General features: G+C 35.4%; 1 protein-coding gene across 2 annotated transcripts; it reads left to right on the top strand.

Moving 5' to 3' along the window:
• The first annotated feature begins 3,374 nt into the window (after positions 1-3,374).
• Positions 3,375-20,047, top strand: HORMAD1 (HORMA domain containing 1). 2 transcript variants are annotated; one of them, XM_059081172.2, is made up of 14 exons: positions 3,375-3,407; positions 4,113-4,257; positions 5,848-5,911; positions 6,347-6,383; positions 8,658-8,678; positions 9,187-9,213; positions 10,774-10,841; positions 11,646-11,797; positions 13,236-13,495; positions 14,981-15,047; positions 15,126-15,202; positions 15,938-16,021; positions 18,224-18,295; positions 19,967-20,047. In XM_059081172.2, the coding sequence occupies exons 1-14, from the start codon at positions 3,375-3,377 to the stop codon at positions 20,045-20,047; spliced, it is 1,188 nt and encodes a 395-aa protein (XP_058937155.1). The 2 variants fall into 2 exon arrangements, with proteins under 2 accessions (XP_058937155.1, XP_066887716.1); XM_067031615.1 differs by lacking the exon at positions 8,658-8,678.
• The last annotated feature ends 905 nt before the right edge of the window (positions 20,048-20,952 follow it).

Raw genomic sequence — 20,952 nt, 5'->3', positions numbered from 1 at the left:
ACTAATTATTAGAGAAATGCAAATCAAAACTACAATGAGGTATCACCTCACACCAGTTAGAATGGGCATCATCAGAAAATCTACAAACAACAAATGCTGGAGAGGGTGTGGAGAAAAGGGAACCCTCTTGCACTGTTGGTGGGAATGTAAATTGATACAGCCACTGTGGAGAACGGTATGGAGGTTCCTTAAAAAACTAAAAATAGAATTACCATATGACCCAGCAACCCTACTACTGGGCATATACCCAGAGAAAACCATAATTCAAAAAGAGTCATGTACCCCAGTGTTCATTGCAGCACTATTTACAATAGCCAGGTCATGGAAGCAACCTAAATGCCCATTGACAGATGAATGGATAAAGAAGATGTGGTACATATATACAATGGAATATTACTCAGCCATAAAAAGGAACAAAATTGGGTCATTTGTAGAGACTGTCATGCAGAGCGAAGTAAATCAGAAAGAGAAAAATGAATATCATATATTAACACATATATGTGGAACCTAGAAAAATGGTACAGATGAACCGGTTTGCAGGGCAGAAATTGAGACACAGATGTAGAGAAGAAACGTTGGACACCAAGGGGGGAAAACCATGGGGGGTGGGGGTGGGGGTGTGATAAATTGGGAGATTGGGATTGACATGTATATACTGATGTGTATAAAATTGATGACTAATAAGGACCTGCTGTACAAAAAAATAAATTAAATAAATTAAAAATTAAAAAAAACCCTGCTATATAAAAAAATAAATTAAATAAATTAAAAATTTAAAAAAACCTGCTATATAAAAAAATAAATAGGGCTTCCCTGGTGGCGCAGTGGTTGAGAATCCGCCTGCCGATGCAGGAGACACGGGTTCGTGCCCTGGTCCGGGAAGATCCCACATGCCGCGGAGCAACTAAGCCCGTGAGCCATGGCCGCTAGGCCTGTGCGTCCAGAGCCTGTGCTCCGCAACGGGAGAGGCCACAACAGTGAGAGGCCCGCATACCGGAAAAAAAAAAAAAAAAATAAAAAATAAATAAATAAATAAATAAAACTAAACTAAAAAAAAAAAAAAACATATAAGAGACTCTCTCTTGCGAGAACACCAGAATCACAACTGTTGAACAGTCATCCACAGGAAGACACTTGAACTCACAAAAAACGATACCCCACATCCAAAGACAAAGGAGAAGCTGCAATGAAACGGTAGGAGGGATGCAATCACAATAAAATCAAATCCCATAACCACTGGGTGGGTGACTCACTAACTGGAGAACAATTATACCACAGAAGTCCACCCACTGGAGTGAAGATTCTGAGCCCCACGTTCAGGCTTCCCAACCTGGGGGTCCGGCAACGGGAGGAGGAATTCCTAGAGAATCAGACTTTGAAGCCTAGTGGGACTTGACTGCAGGACTTCGACAGGACTGGGGGAGACAGAGACTCCACTCTTAGAGGGCACATACAAAGTAGTGTGTGTGTCAGGACCCAGAGGGAAGGAGCAGTGACCCCATAGGAGACTGAACCAGACCTACCTGCTAGTGTTGGGGGGTCTCTTGCAGAGGCAGAGGGGGCTGTGGCTCACTGCGGGGACAAGGACACTGGCAGCAGAAGTCCTGGGAAGTACTCTTTGGAGTCCTTCCTATTGGACTCTGCTCCCTCTCAGGGCATGAGAACTCCCCATTCTGATCTCCCAACTCTATTTAATTGAGGTTTCTGTTTAATTATTTACAAAACTTTAAGTGTAAGGGAAATATGAAGCAAAATAAATAGACCAGGGAATTTTCACTATTTTTGACCCTGAAAACAGGGTTCTGGTCTTCATTCCTCTCCTAATTGACTCTGGGAAGATCTTTTCATATCTTCTAACTGGTAATGCAGACATACCAAAGTTTATGAGAAATTAATATATGTCTACACTAGTAACACAACTTATTTGCATATATAACAATCTGCAAACTAAGAAGTTTGTATTACTAGACAATCTCCAGCTACCTACCAGCTCTGCGTTTATTATTTTGCTTCTAAATGAGACATTAACTACAGTAAAGCTAACACTGTACCCACAGACATAGCACAGTGGAAACATCTAGGTAGGAGACTGCTAGGGCATCTGGTTTCCTGAAGACACAGGAACTGTAAAGGGTGAATGCAGTATGTGGTAGATCCAATAACAAAATCAAAAGTTAGAAAACAATCATAAATTAATTTGACTAATTAAATGGCCGTTGAGAACACTTTGGTCACTGTAAGACGGCTATGTATATCGGGAATGCTTAGCACATGCAATTAACCTTCCCCCGCTGACATGCGGCTTTTCTGGTTGAGATGAGTCCTTCAGGCTCTTGGGGTTCCCAGCGCACCTTGCGCTGCTCTTGGCGGGAAAGGTGACCCCGACCAAAGGTCAAAAGGCTACTGTCTCGCCTCCGCTGGCTACCGTTGAAGGAAGGCGCAAGCGCATTGGGCAAAGCGTATGCCACGTCGTGCCTCTCTCCTGGTCGCTGCCGCCGGACCCTCAGACGTTATGTGATACATGTTTGTTTCGTTTTTGTTTTCTTTGTTTCCTTTCTTTCCCTTTTCTTTTATTCCTTTGCTTTTTAATGTCTTTTCCTGTTACCTCCCAGCTAGTTTTAAGTTTCTTAACGTCTTAACGGAGAAACATTCGGGGGAGGGGGGGAAATGTATACCTACCTATTTTTCAGAGGTTCTTGAGAATAGGTGAGCTCTGGCGTCTGGTCCAGAATAATCAGGATAAATTTAAATGTTTACAGTAAATAGACTCTTCTGTGAAGTCTTCTAGATGAATTGTCTGGTTAAGAAAGATGAAATTGGAACCAAAAAAAAATAGAAACTTATTTCAAAATATCAAAGAATTGAGAAATCAACACAGTCCAAAATATCTAGAATATTTTCTGTTTCTCTTTTATGGTTGTTCCACAGAATAGGACAATGTGTTATATCCAGAGACATGCTCAAGTTCAGGGGAGGAAAGTTACCTGATTTTGTCATTTTGAAACTACAAATTTAAAACAAAAATTAAAAGATTATTTTAAAGGATTTGGCAGGGGTAGTTTTTCATTACCTACCTGTGCAATGTTGTCAATGTTTGAATACTGTGAAGAAAAATAGAAGATTATGCTTTTTTAAAAAGGTCTTTTAAAGAGCTTTCTTAATAACCCTTTTATGTGAGGGTTGCTAGTCAAATGGTTTAAAATTAGCACTTTACTCAAAAGATTTTTTTTAAGTTTAAAAAAATCCTGTCATTTAGTCACATAAAATTCTGACTTTACATATAGTAAACCAAATTAGTGATAAAAATAAGATCTGAAGTTAAAGCTTGTATTTGTGTCACAAGGTTGAATTAAAGAAAATACTTTATCAAGAGGATGGCCACTGCACAATTGCAGAGAACCTCCATGGTATGATTTCTTGTATTTTTAAAATAATCTTGTATTTTAATATATTTTAATTTAGCTAATTTTATTGTTTCTTGAAGTCTCACCTATTTTTATGTTTGAAAGTTAGAGTCACCTCTTTGAGGGTTTAATGATATCAGTAAACTCAGTGTTTAAAGAAATGAAGATATTTGCTAAACTAAGATGAATTAATGGAGAATTCTATTGGATGCTTGATGCATTGTATTAAATTGCTGGTTCAAATTCAATTCACATTAGGTATCAATGAATGCTATTAGTTTCCTTTGATGAAATTATCACTAATAGCAGTCCACTCCTAGAAAATGAATTTTTATGCCCCACAGACAAAGATAAAATTGTCTTCCCTTCACAGATCTTGTATTACAGTTACCTGTGTTAAACCCAGTCAGTGACTAAAGAGAAAAATCAGTGTTATCTATCCATGTATTATGCAGTTACAGGCAGTTAACCTGCAAAGGATTTCTAACACGATTCTTAAGCACTTTTTGCATGTTACCTTTAGGCTGCTACCCTGCAAACACCCTCACATTTTAGAAGCCACTCTGATTTGGGGGGGATTATTAACTGCTATGGTCAAGAATTCTTTGGGAAAGTACCATGCTTATGCAAAAAATTAGATCTACTTTTAAGTTCAGACTGTATTTTTAGTAAATCTAAATAAAATGTTTTAATTTCCCTTGAATTTAGAGTGCGTTGGTATTTCCCAGTAAGATATCAACTGAGCAGCAGTCTTTAGTGTTAATGAAGAGGCTTCTAGCAGTTTCAATATCCTGCATCACGTATTTGAGAGGAATATTCCCAGAACGTGCTTATGGAACAAGATATCTAGATGGTAATATAATGTTTATTTAAAGACTTTCTTTAAAGATGTTATTTTTATTTTGGCTTGCTCTAAAATGATAATTTTTGACTTAGAGATTTTGTTTTTATAATGACAGCTTTATTGAGATATGATTCACATATCTAACAATTCACTCATTTAAAGTGCACAATTCATTGATTTTGGGTATATTCACCAGTCAGTTTTAGAACATTTCATCACCTTAAAAGGAAACCCCATACCCATTAAGTCACTCTCCACTTCCCCCACTTCCCAGTGCTAGGCAACCACTGATCTGCTTTCTTTATGGATTTGCCTATTCTAGCCATTTCAAATAAATGAAATCATACAATATGTGGTCCTTTGTGACTGGCTTCTTTCACTTGGCATAAAGGTTCATTCATTTTGTAGCATGGATTAGTACTTCATTTTTTTATGGCTGAATAATATTCCATTATATGAATATACCACATTTTATTTATCCACTCATCAGTTGATGAACATTGGGTTGTTTCCACTTTTTGGCTATTATAAATAATGCCACATTCCTGTACAAGTTTTTGTGTGGACATCTAAGTGATTTTTTTTAAAGTATATTCAATACCTTTGAAAGCACTTAATAATAAAAATTTCCCTTAATCTCTCAAGTATAATATCACCTGACATTATTCTTATAATGATGAAGTAAATAGTAAAAATATCCTATTTATGTCCTCCTGCAGTGGTAGTGTATGTTCTCGTGTTATTTTAAAGAAGTAAAAGTAATAGAGCCAGTTTATACTATAATAATAACTTATTGCCTAGCACATAATGTATACCTAACATTGTACACCAACTCTGTGGGCAATATGTTAAGCACCATGTTATGTATGATATCTTGTTCGTTCACATTACAGACCTATGAGTTAGATATTATTCCTATTTTTCTGATAAGGAACCTGAGACTGAGAGATCTCATCCTTTCTACTATATTACTTGTTGCTTCCTTACAGGGCTCTATCTGATAGCCTGTTAACTTCTTGGCATTTTACAAGTATTTTACTGGGATGAGAGTCCATAGCAAATATGCTAAGACTCTTGGATAACAATAGCATGAAAGTGTTATATCTAAGTTTCTATAGCTTTTTTTTTTTTTTTTTTTTTTTGCGGTACGCGGGCCTCTCACTGTTGTGACCTCTCCCGTTGCGGAGCACAGGCTCCAGACGCGCAGGCTTAGTGCCATGGCTCACGGGCCCAGCCGCTCCACGGCATGTGGGATCTTCCTGGACCGGGGCACGAACCCGTGTCCCCTGCATCGGCAGGTGGACTCTCAACCACTGCACCACCAGGGAAGCCCTTTATAGCTTTTAAAATGGAAAAATTTTTCTACCCATCAACATGCATCCTAATCATTATGATGCCATTTTATAATAAGGATAAAAAGATTATTTGTTTCCGTGTAAACTTTCTTCCTTTAATTATATTAACATCAATCATCTGGAAGTTAATTGCCATTAATAATAAACCTGTAATACACAGCTGAAGAAAATAATCTTCATTTAAATTTCTAGTTGTTTGTTAATCTTAATAGCTCTATATTTATGTCATTATTTTTGCATTTAGATGTGTGTGTCAAAATTCTGAGAGAAGAGAAGAATTGTCCAGGATCTACACAGTTAGTGAAGTGGTAAGTGAAATACCTAATGAAAGAAAATTATCTTTTCTTAAATCTCATTTTTTTGTGCCTTGAATACTTTTAAGTGTTAACCCAGTTTTAGTGATTTCCTCATTAACTCTGGATACCATTTTTGCAGGTCTTTGGATTTTTGCATTAAAATTTTACTTTATTTCATACTCCATGTGAGCAGGCTTCACTTTCCTATTATTGTTCCTCACAAATAGCTGCCAGATATTTTCTATCTTCCTTTCCTTCCATCCCCTATTGACATTTTATATTTCTGCCACATTGTTTTGTTTTATTATTTTAAGCTAGTTAATAAGAAGGAAGCTTTAATAATAAAACTGTGTATTATTTAGTAATGAGATAATATGGAGACTTATCAAAAGAACTATTTTCTGGAAGTGCATTCAGTCTAAAAATGAATCCTTGATTATTTTTTAGGATGTTAGGATGCTATGATGCTTTACAGAAAAAATACGTAAGTCGGTATCTCTTTATCCTTTTTTCTACAGTTTATATTCTACAAATGTAACAGCTGTTACATGTAGTAAAAGATTAACTTAAACTAACTTGAGCATAGGCCAGTCCAAAGCTGAAAATTTGAGTATTTTAAAGACTGATTTTCAACTCATTTAAAGCAAACAGAATTAATAACGAATTTTGCAGTTTTGGTTGTTAACACTCATTTGTATTAATAACACATATTAACTCACAAAAACTTAATGAATTTAAAAGTCTTTTAAAATAGTTTATTCATTAGTTTCACATGCCTTCTATAATCGTGTTTATACTAATAATTTAATAAATTATTTCTTCATGAGAGTTCAGAAATAAATTTACATGTACTCTAGGTTAAATTGTGACAAGGCTTTTTGTATACTTACTTAGCTTATGTTTATATCAACATACACAAAGAAGTCCAACTCTAAAAAAAATTATGAAAAAGATAAAATTTTATCCATGGTCACCAACCTCCCTCATTAAGACATTATGTATTTAATATTCATTAAATATTGAGTGCCCGCTCTGTGCTAGGCACATATTCTAGGTAGGACCTGGGTAAGCTAACAATGGTCAATAAGACAAAGAGGGTCCCTTCTATAATGGGAAAATAGTCAATAAAACAAGGAAATTAGATAACATCCGATAGTGTTAACTGCCATTAACATTTTAAGAAAAAGTATGTGGCAAATGGAGAGATGGGGTAACTTTAGATAGGGTAGTCTGAGGAGCTTCTCTGAGGGGGTGATATTTAAGCTGAGACTTGAATTAGAAGAAACCAGCTAGGCACTGATTTTGGGAGAATATTCCTGACAGAGCAGCAAATGCAAAGAGTTGGAGGGGAGTTTGGAGAGTTCAAGGAACAAACAGAAGGCCAGAATGATTAGAGTGTGATGAGCAGTGCAAGAGAGCAGCAGGAGATGAATCTGTGGAGATGGACAGGGCCTGAGCATTCAGAGCTGTGTAGGTAAAGAGTTTGTATTTTGGGCTTCCCTGTTGGCGCAGTGGTTGAGAGTCTGCCTGCCGATGCAGGGGACATGGGTTCATGCCCCGGTTCGGGAAGATCCCACATGCCGCGGAGCGGCTAGGCCATTTTGGGACTTCCCTGGAGGTCCAGTGGTTACGGCTTCGCTTTCCAATGCAGTTGGTTGTACAGGTTCAATCCCTGATCAGGGAGCTAAGATCCCACATGCCTCAGGGCCAAAAAACTAAAACATAAAACAGAAGCAATATTGTAACAAATTCAATAAAGAGTTTAAAAATGGTCCACATCAAAAGAAAGAAAAAAAAGAAGAGTTTGGATTTTATTTTAGGTGTAAATAAAAGCCATTTGAAGGTTTTGAGTAGAAATGTAATATCATTTGATTTATATTCTAAATTAAAAGAAAAATCACTCTGAACTGCTATTTAGAGAATGTACTGTAGAAGGAGAATAAGATTGGAACTAAGGAGAATGACACTTAATCCATTACTACAGTACTGATAAAAAATAATGGTGGCTTAGACCAGGATGGCAAAGGAGAAAAATTAGAAGATTCAGTATATATCTGGCAGAACTGACTGGACTTGTTGACGATTGGTTCTGGAGTATAAGGAAAAGATCCAAATCAAGGATGACTCAGATTTTGGCAGATTACTTGAGTGAATGATTTCCTGTGATTCTCTTTTCCTATAGTCTCCAAAGCCTCTTCCCTTTACTAAATGAGCAGGGCCCTGAACTCTCTTTTTCTCTTTTCAAAATCAGTTCTCATATTGGTAATATTTAATGTGTTATTTCACAATATATATTTTCCTTGTAACTGGCAGTAATGCCCCTGTGTGCTTAAGTTAGTGATATGAATTTCAACCTTCAGCAAGTCAACTAGAAATAGATATTTTGGGGAATAGAGAAAGATATCTGAGGTACTGCTTTACCTGCATCATATGAAGTCTATTTAATGCAAGATTATTTTTATTAGGAATAAATGTTGAAATAGGACAAAGAATTCTTATGGTCCATCATGCAAAAATATTTTATAGAATAAAAATAAGATTTTTATAAACTACTATGTATAAAATAAATAAGCTGTAAGGATATATTGTATAGCACAGGGAATATAACCTATTCTTTATAATAACTATAAATGGAGCATAACCTTTAAAAATTATGAGTCACTATGTTGTACGCCTGAAACATATAATATTTAAACTATGATAATAAAAATTTAATTAATTTTAAAAAATAATATTTTTGTTCTTTGTTATGTTTCAGCTAAAGATAATTGTTCTAGCTGTAAGTATTTTTAAATTGTATATTCTTTTTTAAAGACTGTCAAATTCAGCCTTGCTTAATTAAATAACATTAAAACCACTTATTGGGCTTCCCTGGTGGCGCAGTGGTTGAGAATCCGCCTGCCAATGCAGGGGACACGGGTTCGTGCTCCGGTCCGGGAAGATCCCACATGCCGTGGAGCGGCTGGGCCCGTGAGCCATGGCCGCTGAGCCGGTGCGTCCGAAGCCTGTACTCCGCAACGGGAGAGGCCACAACAGTGAGAGGCCCGCATACCACAAAAAAAAATAAAAATAAAATAAAAAAAAAAAAAAATAAAACCACTTATTGATCATGTCACTTGATACAAACTACTGATCTAGTCAATGGAAAAGTAGCTAATATTTTGAGGGGGTCGTTTTATATTTTGTTTTACTGAATTCATTTAATATTTTAGTCTAAACATCCAATTTAGTTCTCCTTGAATACTTAGCCTCTACAATTTACTAAATTGTAAATTATTTTAAAATAGGTATACACTAATCCAGAAGACCCTCAGGTAAGTATGCTTAAGTTAGTAAAAAAACATAATGGCAAAAAAACCCCATCATAATGCTTCTAATATCTATAAGTAACATAAAAATGTAATATCCAGTGCTTTTAACTGTGCTTTTATCAATGTACTTACACATATATTTTCAAAATTTGAACCTCATAAAGACTTTTTTGAGGTAAGACAGGGCTTGTATTGTTATCTTTAAACAGATTAATACACTTACTACAAGAGAGATTACATTACTGAGCCTAGACCACAAAGACAAACCATTAGAAATAACCTAAATCTCCTGACTTCTGGTTCTTTGCAATATTTTTAAATTATATTCTTTTTTTAGAATTATAAAATATTTGAGTTTGAGAAAAATAAGATACTCATCCTTAATCTTTGAATATTCACCCCAATCCAGTCACATCTACCTGTTCATCTGACAATTAAAGGAAAGAAAGTGTTATAATAAATGAAAGGGAAAACCAGAAGACAATAAACAAAGGGGAAAGATCTACTGAGTGCTTACTATTCCTAGGCTCTGTTCTTTGGGGTTTCATGTGCATTATCTCATTTATTCATTATAACCATCATGAGGTAATATATCATTATCATCTCCACTTTATAGATGAGGAAACCTAGATACAAGGTTTCTTGTGTAAGGTCATAGTGGCAGAACCAGAATTTGGACCTAAGAAGGCCAGTTCATGATCTGAGTGCTTATCCATTACACTATAGCTGTTACAATATCGTGTTTCATTCAGTCATGGAGAAGCAGATTTTTTAAAAAGAAAGAGAAAGCTAACCCCATCCCTAAGTGAGCAATGGAATATAAAGAAAGCAATAAAAGTATTAGAGCTTCAAGAGAGCTAGGAATGTCTTTTCTTTGATACTACAAATTAAGCCTACAATTAATGCTTAATATATGCCTATGGTGACAAAATCATATGGGCAAAGGCTATGAATTATTTGATTGCTCAGAAACTAACTATTCAGAAAATGTACAGAAAATGTACATCTGAAGATGTTTTATAGTTGCACATTTTGTCTTTCAGTAAATTAACAACATTGCTGATACACTAATATTTATTGAATGCTTAGTGTGCCAGATACTTCATTAAGGGCTCTATATAAATTATCCCATTTGATAAATATTCATAGGTACCAATGAGATAGGTACTATTTTCAACCCCTTTTATTAGCTGGGGAAACTGAGACTTAGGAGGCTTAAATGACTTGCTTGTGGTTACCAAGGATTGAAGCCCTGTGCTTAGTCATTCTGTTAGAGGAAGAGATGTGCTGCTTCCCTCACCTGCCTGCTAAGGAGTTCCTTCCCTCTGGTATGTAAAACATACATTGCAATGACTGGGGGAATAACTATCTCTCCAACACTGAAGCCCTGAATCCCAGACCCTGGGAATTTACTATTAGGACTGGAAAGTTTCAATGGACGAATAGGGATTAACATGCAGAAAAAATTATTAAATAAAGAGTGAGTCATACAAAAGCTATATATAGCTACTTGGCCACCAGTACTGTATATCAGATTCATAACTGCAGTATTTTCTATTTAAGACAATTTCAGAATGTTACCAGTTTAAATTCAAGTACACCAGTAATGGACCAATCATGGACTTCATAAGGTATTGTTCTATAGTTTTCTTTTTGTATTACAGATTACCACTTATTCATATTAATACTATACAGCTAAACTTCAGGAATAATTCTGAAACTTCTCAAACATCCCCAATTAACCATCAAGGATGCAAAATATCCTTGGAGTGGCTGCAAGCCAGAATTCTGTGGCTAATTATATACTGTTTTGATTGTGAAACAGAGCCAAAGAGTAGGAAAGCGACTGTATGCTTAAGTTATTAGAAATACAATAAAGGGCTTGCCTGGTGGTGCAGTGGTTAAGAATCTGCCTGACAATGCAGGGGACACGGGTTCGATCCCTGGTCCAGGAAGATCCCACATGCTGCGGAGCAACTAAGCCCGTGCACCACAACTACTGAGCCTGCGTTCTAGAGCCCATGGGCCACAAGAGAAGCCACCACAATGAGAAGCCCACGCACCGCAACGAAGAGTAGCCCCTGCTCTCTGCAACCAGAGAAAAGCCCACGCACAGCAACGAAGACTCAGTGCAGCCAAAAATAAAATAAATAAATTTTTAAAAATTAAAAAAAGAAATACAATAGAAGTCCATCATTTGTTTCCTTTAAACATCTTGTATAAAATACATATTAATTTAATATATGTAACTTAGTTTATAATATTAACAGTGATATTAATTTTTATAATAGTGGCATTAAAACACTTTTTCACAATTTTTAACTTAACAACTTAATGCTTTAATGGGAATAAGAATCTCAAGTAGTAAAATGTGAAGTTATGTTATTAGAAGCCATGGGTGCTATAAAAGAAATTAATGTGTGATTCTCTTCCAGTACAAACCAAAGCAGTGAATCTAGTATGTCATCTGCTGACACCAAGAAAGCAAGTATTCTTCTCATTCGCAAGATTTATATTCTAATGCAAAATCTGGAACCTTTACCTAATGATGTTTGTTTGACCATGAAACTTTTTTACTATGATGAAGGTACTATTTCCAGTTCATCCTGTTTCAGTTGGTATCTGTATATTTCCTTGTCATTGAAACAGTTTCCACCCCAAATGTTTGTAATCACCTAAATTGTTATATATTTTTGAAATTATAAAATTTATATTTAATATCAGTATTTGAAAAAATATATACACAAGTTCTCCAGTGGTCTGAACATGTCCTCGTGAAGTTCAACCTCATTCATAACTAAGGAAGTGAAGCAATGAGATACCATTTTTCAGTTATCAGATCAGTAAAACTTGTAAAATCATTGTTGGCAAGGGTGTGGGAGTAAGCAGGTACTTTTGTATACTCTTAAGGGAATGTATATAGGTGCCATGTAACATTTTAAGAGGACAGTTTGGCAGTATCAAAATTTGGCACATTCTCTTTAATCCAGAAATTCTGTAGCTGGAAGAGTATCTTGGGAATATACTTAGACAAACTTGCAAGGCTATATGTTTATGAGGATTTTCATAATGTATTGGTTAAACTAGGAACAAACTGGAAACAACCTCGAGTTGTTCATTGGAGGACTGAGTAAATAAATTATGGTGCATCTATATAATAGTGCTGTGCAAGCTATTTAAAAGAATGTGCTGATAAATTGTTATCCAAAACATATTAAAAACAGATTAAAAAGTGATGTTAAAGGGCTTCCCTGGTAGTGCAGTGGTTAAGAATCTGCCTGCCAATGCAGGGGACACAGGTTCGAGCCCTGGCCCAGGCAGATCCCACATGCCGCGGAGCTACTAAGCCCATGCACCACAACTACTGAAGCCCGCGCGCTGTGCTCCGCAATAAGAGAAGCCACTGCAATGAGAAGCCCCGCACACTGCAATGAAGACCCAACTCAGCCAAAAATAAAAATAAATATTTTTTTAAAGTGATGTTAAGAACAGCTAGGTACAGAAGAGTATGACCTCATTTGTGTTTTTAAGGAGATATACATGTATTTATTATATAATGTAAATATTTATTATATATTATATTTATTATATAAGTATATAAAATATATACTTTATGTGCATCGTATCTTCTAGAAGAACAAAAAGCATCAACAATAATAACTAACATTTATTGAATACTTAACTCTGTGCCAGTTCTGTTCTGAGCATTTTACAGACTTTAATACCACAGTGACCCTATGAGGTAGGTACTAGTATTTACCCCACTTGACAGATGAGGAAACCAAATCAAGGATGACAAGTAGTTTCCTCAAGGTCACATAGTCAGTCAAGTGTAGGGAAAAAAGTTTACCTTTAAGGAATAAAATAGGAACTTGGAGATAGTAGGAGAGTGGTTTTTACTTTTTATTATATGTCCTTCTATACTATTTAAAATTTCTTTAATCTGCATGTATTTTATAATAATAAAAATTAATGTATTTTCTTCAATTTCATGAACAGCACAGTTTATATTTACTTTTCTGCAGTTACACCCCCAGATTACAAGCCTCCTGGTTTTAAGAATAGTGATTGTGAAGGAGTGATATTTGAAGGGGAGCCTATGTACTTAAATGTGGGAGAAATCCCAACACCTTTCCATAGCTTCAAAGTAAAAGTGACCACTGAGAAAGAACGAATGGAAAATATTGATTCAGCTATATTCGCACCAAAACAATTAAAAACACCACTTCAAAATATTCTCATGGACAAAGATGATTTCAAAGATGAACAGGAGCATTACATAAGTGTAAGTATATTCAAAGAGTTATGAAGAACAGTAGTAATGAATGTTTGATTCAATTCTGGGGACTTTAATAGATATAAATATTTATTACAATCATAAACTCAAGTTTGGAAGGGACCTTAAAGAAGGTTAAGGTTTGTGGTTTTACAACTTTTTACCTGGATGCAAACAACATTATTCTCAGAAATTTAAAAGCACAACTACTGTGAATGAAGTAGGGAATGGTCCTGGAGGCCCAGCCACTCACCACCTCGCCTAGCCTCATGGTGTACTCTGAGGAAACCCCTTGGTCTGGAGCATAATTTGAAAACCACGGAATTCCCTGGTGGTCCAGTGTTTAAGACTCAGTGCTTTCACTGCCAGGGCCTGGGTTCAGTCCCTGGTTGGGGAACTAAGATCCCGTGGCACGGCCAAAAAAGAAAGAAAAGAAGACCACTGAACTACTCCAATTCCCCAACTAATGCTGGAATCTTTTCTACCATACAACACCCCTACTAAGTGCTCATGCTTTAATTTCTTCGGGGCCTGGAAAGTTAGTGTCCTGAAGCAGACTGGAAGTTCCTGGAATGCAGGAAAAGTGTCTTATTCATCTTTTTAATCCTCCTGTCCCTAACGCTTAGATTTACGGAATGCATTTTCAGTATTGGTTGAATGAATGGATGAATTGAAGTATAAAAAAAGCTTTTTTTGTAATAGCCTCACTCCCAGAAAATCTTTCATCATTAATATAATCGTTCTTTAATCTCATCTTTGTTGTTTTCTCTTGTCTCATCTTATTCTAAATTATGACCACAGTTCTTATGTATAGAGACTGACTATTCTGATTTAGGCTCTGTGGCCACATCCTTACAAGTAGAAAATTCAGTTTTTAACCAATTCAGTCAAAGAAGAAGGAATTTTCATCCTAAAACCTAAATCCCAGTCTTGCCTTATAAACAAATATGGCTGGGATTTATGAAGCGTTCTTTAAAATATTTAAAGCTCTTTGACAAATGTCACAAAAGGAATAATAATTATAGACATTAAACCTTTGCTATTTCTACCATATCATAACTGTGCTTATCCTTCCCCAACTCCCTGAAGAGGGTTGGGTCATATTCAGGGTTTATGCTAATATCTATACAGAAATTCCAGAGCTACAGAAGCGGTAGCTTGTTGTGTGACCATGTCTAATTCAGTGCTGTCAAACAATAGTAAGATCTAAGTGTTCTTAGAACCATCATACATTTTTGAGAAAGTTGTATATTTTTATCATCTGCCTTAAAGCAACCCTGCAAAGTAAAATAAAATAGGATTTTATACTTTGGATAAATAAGTTGCCTATTGTAGTAATTATAGGGCCACTTTATTTCTAGCAAGTGTAAGGTCGTTGTAGTGTTATGTTATATTTAACCTTCACATAAAACAAATTTGTTCATAAATATTCTACCCAGTTGTTTTAGTTTCTTTTTGAAATGTGTCCATTTTTTCCTTCATGTAATTATGTAGGATGATTTTGACATTGAAACTAGAATGCAAGAGCAGAAAAAAAGCCCTGGATCTTCTGAACTTGGAGGTGAGGAGTTAATGAAAATGTAAATTAATTCACTTCCAATTCAATTTTATACCATTTTAACTTTTTTTTTTTTAACAGAACCAGGTGTAGTTTGTGAAGAAGATGAAACTATGAGATCTAAAGAAAGTTCAGATCTTTCCATTTCTCATTCTCAGGTATAAATTTGACAGTTCTATCTCACTTCTAATTTGATTTTTTTCAAAAGACAGGTGCTTATATGCTTATTTAGTTATTTCTCAGATTTTCCTATATTCTAGGTCTTTTAGAAGAAAATTAGTTATTAAGAATGCTTATTAATAAAATTCGAGAATTATATGTTGAAAGGTTTTGAGTATATTATTGGTTGATTTGTTTAGTAATGAACCTAAATACTGTTCAGAGAATCTCAGAATTTCAGAGCTAAATAAAATCTTAAGCAATTATTAACTCCACCACCCTTTGTATTTACAAATGGACTATATAATACATTTTTGTTGCCTTGGAGCAGAACATGTTTAATTTTATTTTCTACACACAGTAAAATCCTGAAATAACATTTAGATAAAATCAACATGAAAATAATGGGACTGATGATTGTCTGCCTTCCTTTGCACAGCTCTTCTCCAATGGGGGTGGGCTGAAGTTCTTATCTTCTGGAAGAGTGGTGCCTAGTGATAATTTGGGACTTTCTGAATTCAGTGAATGGTCAATTGTGTAGAGTGTCAGTTTCACTATCTTTACCTTTGCACTTTTTATGACAGTAGGAACCAACACAAAATTATTGGTTTTCATTAACTCAACATAGCAAGACCCTAAATTCTATGTGATTGAATTTTTGACCCCCGTTATTGTTATGAAAAACTTTTATTATATTATTTTATGTGGTTTTGTGTAATTATTTTCTTTTCTAGGTTGAGCAGTTAGTCAGTAAAACATCTGAACTTGATGTGTATGAAAGCAAAACAAGAAGTGGAAAAATCTTTCACAATAAAATGGTAAAAGCATATCTTTAGATTTGTTTTCCATTCTAACCTTGTAATTTCCCCCCATGTTTGAGTTTATTTTGCTTTTAATACTTCATTTATTGGACCAACGTTTGGTAAGCACATACTATGTTTCAGGTACTTTACTAGGTGCTGGAGGTATAACTTGTTCTTAGATGAAAGTCTAGTAATTGGAGGTCAACAAGCAGTGATACAGGGCCATAATAGCAGTCTGAATAGGCTACATAGAGGCACAAAGGAAAGAATGGTTAATTTTACTCAAGGTACAGTAGAGAGGGGAGGGATTTCCCTGGTGGCGCAGTGGCTAAGAATCCGCCTGCCAATGCAGGGGACACAGGTTTGAGCCCTGGTGCAGGAAGATCCCACATGCCCCGGAGCAACTAAGCCCGTGCCCCACAACTACTGAGCCTGTGCTCAAGAGCCTGCGAGCCACAACTACAGAGCCCACGTGCCACAACTACTGAAGCCCATGCGCCTAGAACCCGTGCTCTGCAACAAGAGAAGCCACCCTAATGAAAAGCCCGCGTGCGGCAACAAAGAGTAGCCCCCTCTTGCCCCAACTAGAGAAAGCCCACGTGCAGCAATGAAGACCCAACGCAGCCAAAAATTTTAAAAATTATTTTTAAAAAAAAAATAGAAAGGGGAATCCAGGAAAGGCTTTGAGAAGTGATGCTATCATCCAGACTCCCAAGGAAATTTGCTAGAACACCAAACTGTTCCCATGTTCTATTTTGTAAATGGACTATTTTGTTAATAAGACATTAAAAATGACTGTTTTATGTATATCTTACATAAAGTGAATCTCTTATTTTTTAAGAAAAAAACCCCCACTGCTTTATTTTAGTTTTTGGTATGAGTTGTACTGAATAGAAATTTGTATTTTATTTAGACCCTTAAGTTACTCTCAAAGGTTCAGAGGTGAAGAAAAAGCATTCTGTAAAATGTAAGGAAACAAATAGCACACTCTAACAGTGGTATGCTGGAGCATTTGTTTCCAACTCTTTATTCAGTGACATCATGTTGACAGCTTGAAATTGGACATGATGAGAGTATTCATAGCATGGAAATCAGCAAATGCCTCAACTCAGGATTTCTTTCTCCCAGAGAACTGGTTGTTAAACATTTACCAGAACACCACTAATGATAGTGCCATTTTTAGGTATACTTGTTTTCCACATTCTCGATGGGAAGTTAGAACTGGTAGAAGGCAGCGTTCAAACTAGTGTGCTGAGAAAAGCAAGAGATAAAAGAATTTCAAAAATTACTACCTCTAGCAGCAAAATGTTCTTCCTAGGCAGCTTCTATTTGTGATGAGTATCCTTTACTATCCTTTACTCCACCAGAGTACTCCTGTATTTGAGAATAATGACTGAATTATGGTTAGAAAAGGGCAGGAAATGAAAATATTTAATAATATATATACTTGGAAAATATTTAATAATATATATACTAAGGAAATTATCATTGAAAAGTACATTTCAAGCATCAGAAAATAAGTATGAACTTTTAGAGAATAATACTATGACAGCTAATAACTTGTCACCATCTAATATTCATTTTAAAAACTGCATATGTAGCATTATTCACAATAGCCAAAAGGTGGGGGAAAAAAACTAAATGTTTGTAACAGATGAATGGATAAACAAAATTCATACAGTAGACTATTATTATTCAGCCATAAAAAGGAATGAAGTACCAGTACGTGCTACAACTTGGATGAACCTTAAAATCATTATGTTAAGTGAAAGAACCCAGTCACACACACACACACACACACACACACACACACACACACACACTATCTATCTATCTATCTATCTATCTATCTATCTATCTATCTAATATGGTTCCATTTATATGAAAGTCCAGAATAGGGATTTGTATAGAAACAGAAAGTCTTAATGCTGGTGGGAGGTTGGGGGGATAGGGGAGTGATAGCTATAAGGGTATAAGATTTCTTTTTGGAGGATGAAAGTGCTGTAAAATTGACTGTGGTGATGGTTGCACAACTCTGTGAATATACTTTAAATCACTTAATTTTGTACACTTTTAAATGGATGAATTGTATGGTATCTGAATTATATCGCAGTAAAGTTGTTTTTTTTAAAACCGCATATAGTTGCCTGCGGTTGAAAAAGCATGTTGGTGTTCTTTGAGAAGTAACCAATTAGTAATTATTCTATCTTTGTGGAGGCTAATGGAAATCAACAAGTAAAATCTTCTAAGAAAAATCGGAAGAGAAGTCAGCTTGAATCTGCAAAAACAGTAAGTCTTATAATAATGTATAGGCTGAATAAAATAGCAAATATCAGAATATCATTACTATAGATTAAATTTAATGATAAATATGACTATATTCCTGGATATACCTCAGAGCTCTGGTATCCAAATCTTGTTTAAATATATTTGATTCTAAAAAATGGGGTGATTTAAAAATAAAATATGCTATGTGGTTTATTAATTTTCCATGTAAACATTTACTATCTTATTCCGTGAAGGATTTGAAATAGTTGGAGGAATTTATAAAATAAAAATCAATGTCAGGGGACTTCCCTGGTGGCACAGTGGTTAAGAAATCCGCCTGCCAATGCAGGGGACACAGGTTTGATCCCTGGTCCGGGAAGATCCCACATGCTGCGGGCCAACTAGGTCCGTGCACCACAACTAGTGAACCTGCACTCTAGAGCCCGCGTGCCACAACTACTGAAGCCCGCGTGCCTAGAGCCTGTGCTCTGCAGCAAGAGAAGCCACTGCAATGAGAAACCCGCACACCGCAACTAGAGAAAGCCCACGCACAGCAACAAAGACCCAATGCAGCCAAAAATAAATAAAAATAAAATAAAATTTTAAAAGATCTATGTCAGGAAAAATATGAATAGAATGAGAAAATGAGAGTACAAGAATATTCAGGCCATTTTATTTATATAGAATTAAAATTGGGCCACAGATTTGATCTGAGCTTTCTAGAGAAAGTAGAAACAAGATGTTACCAAATCCACATGTTCTCTACATATAGCATCTCCTAGTACCTTAGAAGAAAGAAAATTTTCCTGACCTAAATCTTGTAACAGTTGTCTTATATTTGGAACCTTATTTTACCAAATCAGATAATGTATTTGTCATTTCTGAGATAAATATTTATATTTTTTCAATCAGAATTCTTATTATTAGTAGTAGGTTAAAATTAGATAACTGAAAACTTAAGATTATTTTTAGAAATCAAGTGTTAAAGGAGTAATCTCAAAAATATACTAGTTGGTTAATACTGTTTTCAATTTATATATCTTAAGAAGGGAATGGAATAACCTGATATATTTGGTTCTTTAATTTTTTCCCCAGTGTATTAAGCCTTGATTTTTTTCTGCAAAATCGTCCAATTTGTATCATTAGTGAGTTTTACCAGAAAAATAAAAGTTTGATAACTCAGAATTTTGTTAGCAATTTTCCTAATTCACCCTCCCATTCATTCAAGGGTGCATTGAATTTCTAAAATCTATCAGGCACTGCTAAGCACCATATACAAAAACAAAGCATGATTTAAATCTTACATGATGCCAAAGTGGAGTGTTTCTCTATATGCAGCTCATTTTTTAATCTTTCCCCCCTCATTCCCGTCAAAATATTTTACTATTTTGAGAACATAATGTCAAATCTATCTTTCTAACTACTCCAACATCCCTAATGAAAACCTTATACTTTATAAGGCTATACTTTCAGCAGCCATCAGGATATTTAAATTTGTCAATAATAAAATTTACCTACTTTTAGAGAACCCAGCTATTCTATCTTAGGAAATGGTATGTTAGTTACAATTTTTTCAAAGAAGAAAGGAAAGAAGGAAGGAAGGAAGGGACCTCAGAGACATGAAAAAGCTCAAAAATTAAAGACATTTAAACTGGAAAGTATCTATTCTTAGTAGTTGTTTTCTTTTGACAGGTCCTTCATCACCTTGATTCTTCTAGTCAAGAGTTAGTGCCCAAAAGAAGAAAGCTTAGTGAACCAAAGAAAAATATATAAAAAAAAATTTTTCTGCATGTTTGCGAAGTTCTTCACAACATTTAAAGGACATTATATTACTGTTTTAAGGTGTGTTTGCCCTACCTCTGAAAACTTAACATGTAGTCTTAATCAGTTAGTACACTAAAATTAATCCTTAACCGACTGTCATATTGTGATCCTTAATCTTATCTGAGACAAACTCAGGAGAACTTTTGAATAAAAAGTACCAGTGTCATAATTTATTCTGTTAATTATCTACTCAATATTGATCTATCTTCCATTTTGGTGGACACTTCCTTTTAACATATATTAACGTTTAAGTTCCTCTAAAGCCATTTTTTGAAGTAAATAATGTTTATTTTGGTATTAAATTTTGGTAGTAATTCACTTTTTACTTATGTTAAAACTATACAATTTAACTGGCTATGTCTGTCATGTTATTAAAACAATGTTTGGGCTTCCCTGGTGGCGCAGTGGTTGAGAGTCCGCCTGCTGATGCGGGGCACACGGGTTCATGCCCCGGGCCGGGAAGATCCCACATGCCGCGGAGCGTCTGGGCCCGTGAGCCATGGCCGCTGAGCCTGTGCGTCCGGAGCCTGTGCTCCACAACGGGAGAGGCCACAACAGTAAGAGGCCCGCGTACCGCAAAAAAACAAACCAAAACAATGTTCTTCAGTACTTTGATACAGTGTATTAACATGATAATATATAATGTACAATTAAAATCGGTGCTTTAACTTTTTAAACATTTTTTACTACAAGACAAAATGATTTTAAAGTCTGGCATTTTTGGCAACATAAATAAAATATTGTTCAGCATCTAGACTCTTTCATGGCTTCTTTTATTTAAATAGCAGAAAATTTTTAGGCACTAATTTTGAGATCATTTCAGTAGATGTTACTTTGCAAGAGTTGAGCACACT

The sequence above is a fragment of the Kogia breviceps genome, chromosome 1 (genome assembly GCF_026419965.1).
Source record: "Kogia breviceps isolate mKogBre1 chromosome 1, mKogBre1 haplotype 1, whole genome shotgun sequence".
Taxonomy (NCBI): domain Eukaryota; kingdom Metazoa; phylum Chordata; class Mammalia; order Artiodactyla; family Physeteridae; genus Kogia; species Kogia breviceps.
This window is presented reverse-complemented; position numbering and strand designations above follow the sequence as displayed.

Excerpts from the sequence above, each read along its gene's own strand:
- HORMAD1 (XM_059081172.2), top strand. The coding sequence starts at position 3,375 with ATGGCCACTGCACAATTGCAGAGAACCTCCATG. Across the intron at positions 10,842-11,645 it reads CCAATCATGGACTTCATAAG|TACAAACCAAAGCAGTGAAT; the intron begins GTATTGTTCTAT and ends ATTCTCTTCCAG. Across the intron at positions 13,496-14,980 it reads AACAGGAGCATTACATAAGT|GATGATTTTGACATTGAAAC; the intron begins GTAAGTATATTC and ends GTAATTATGTAG.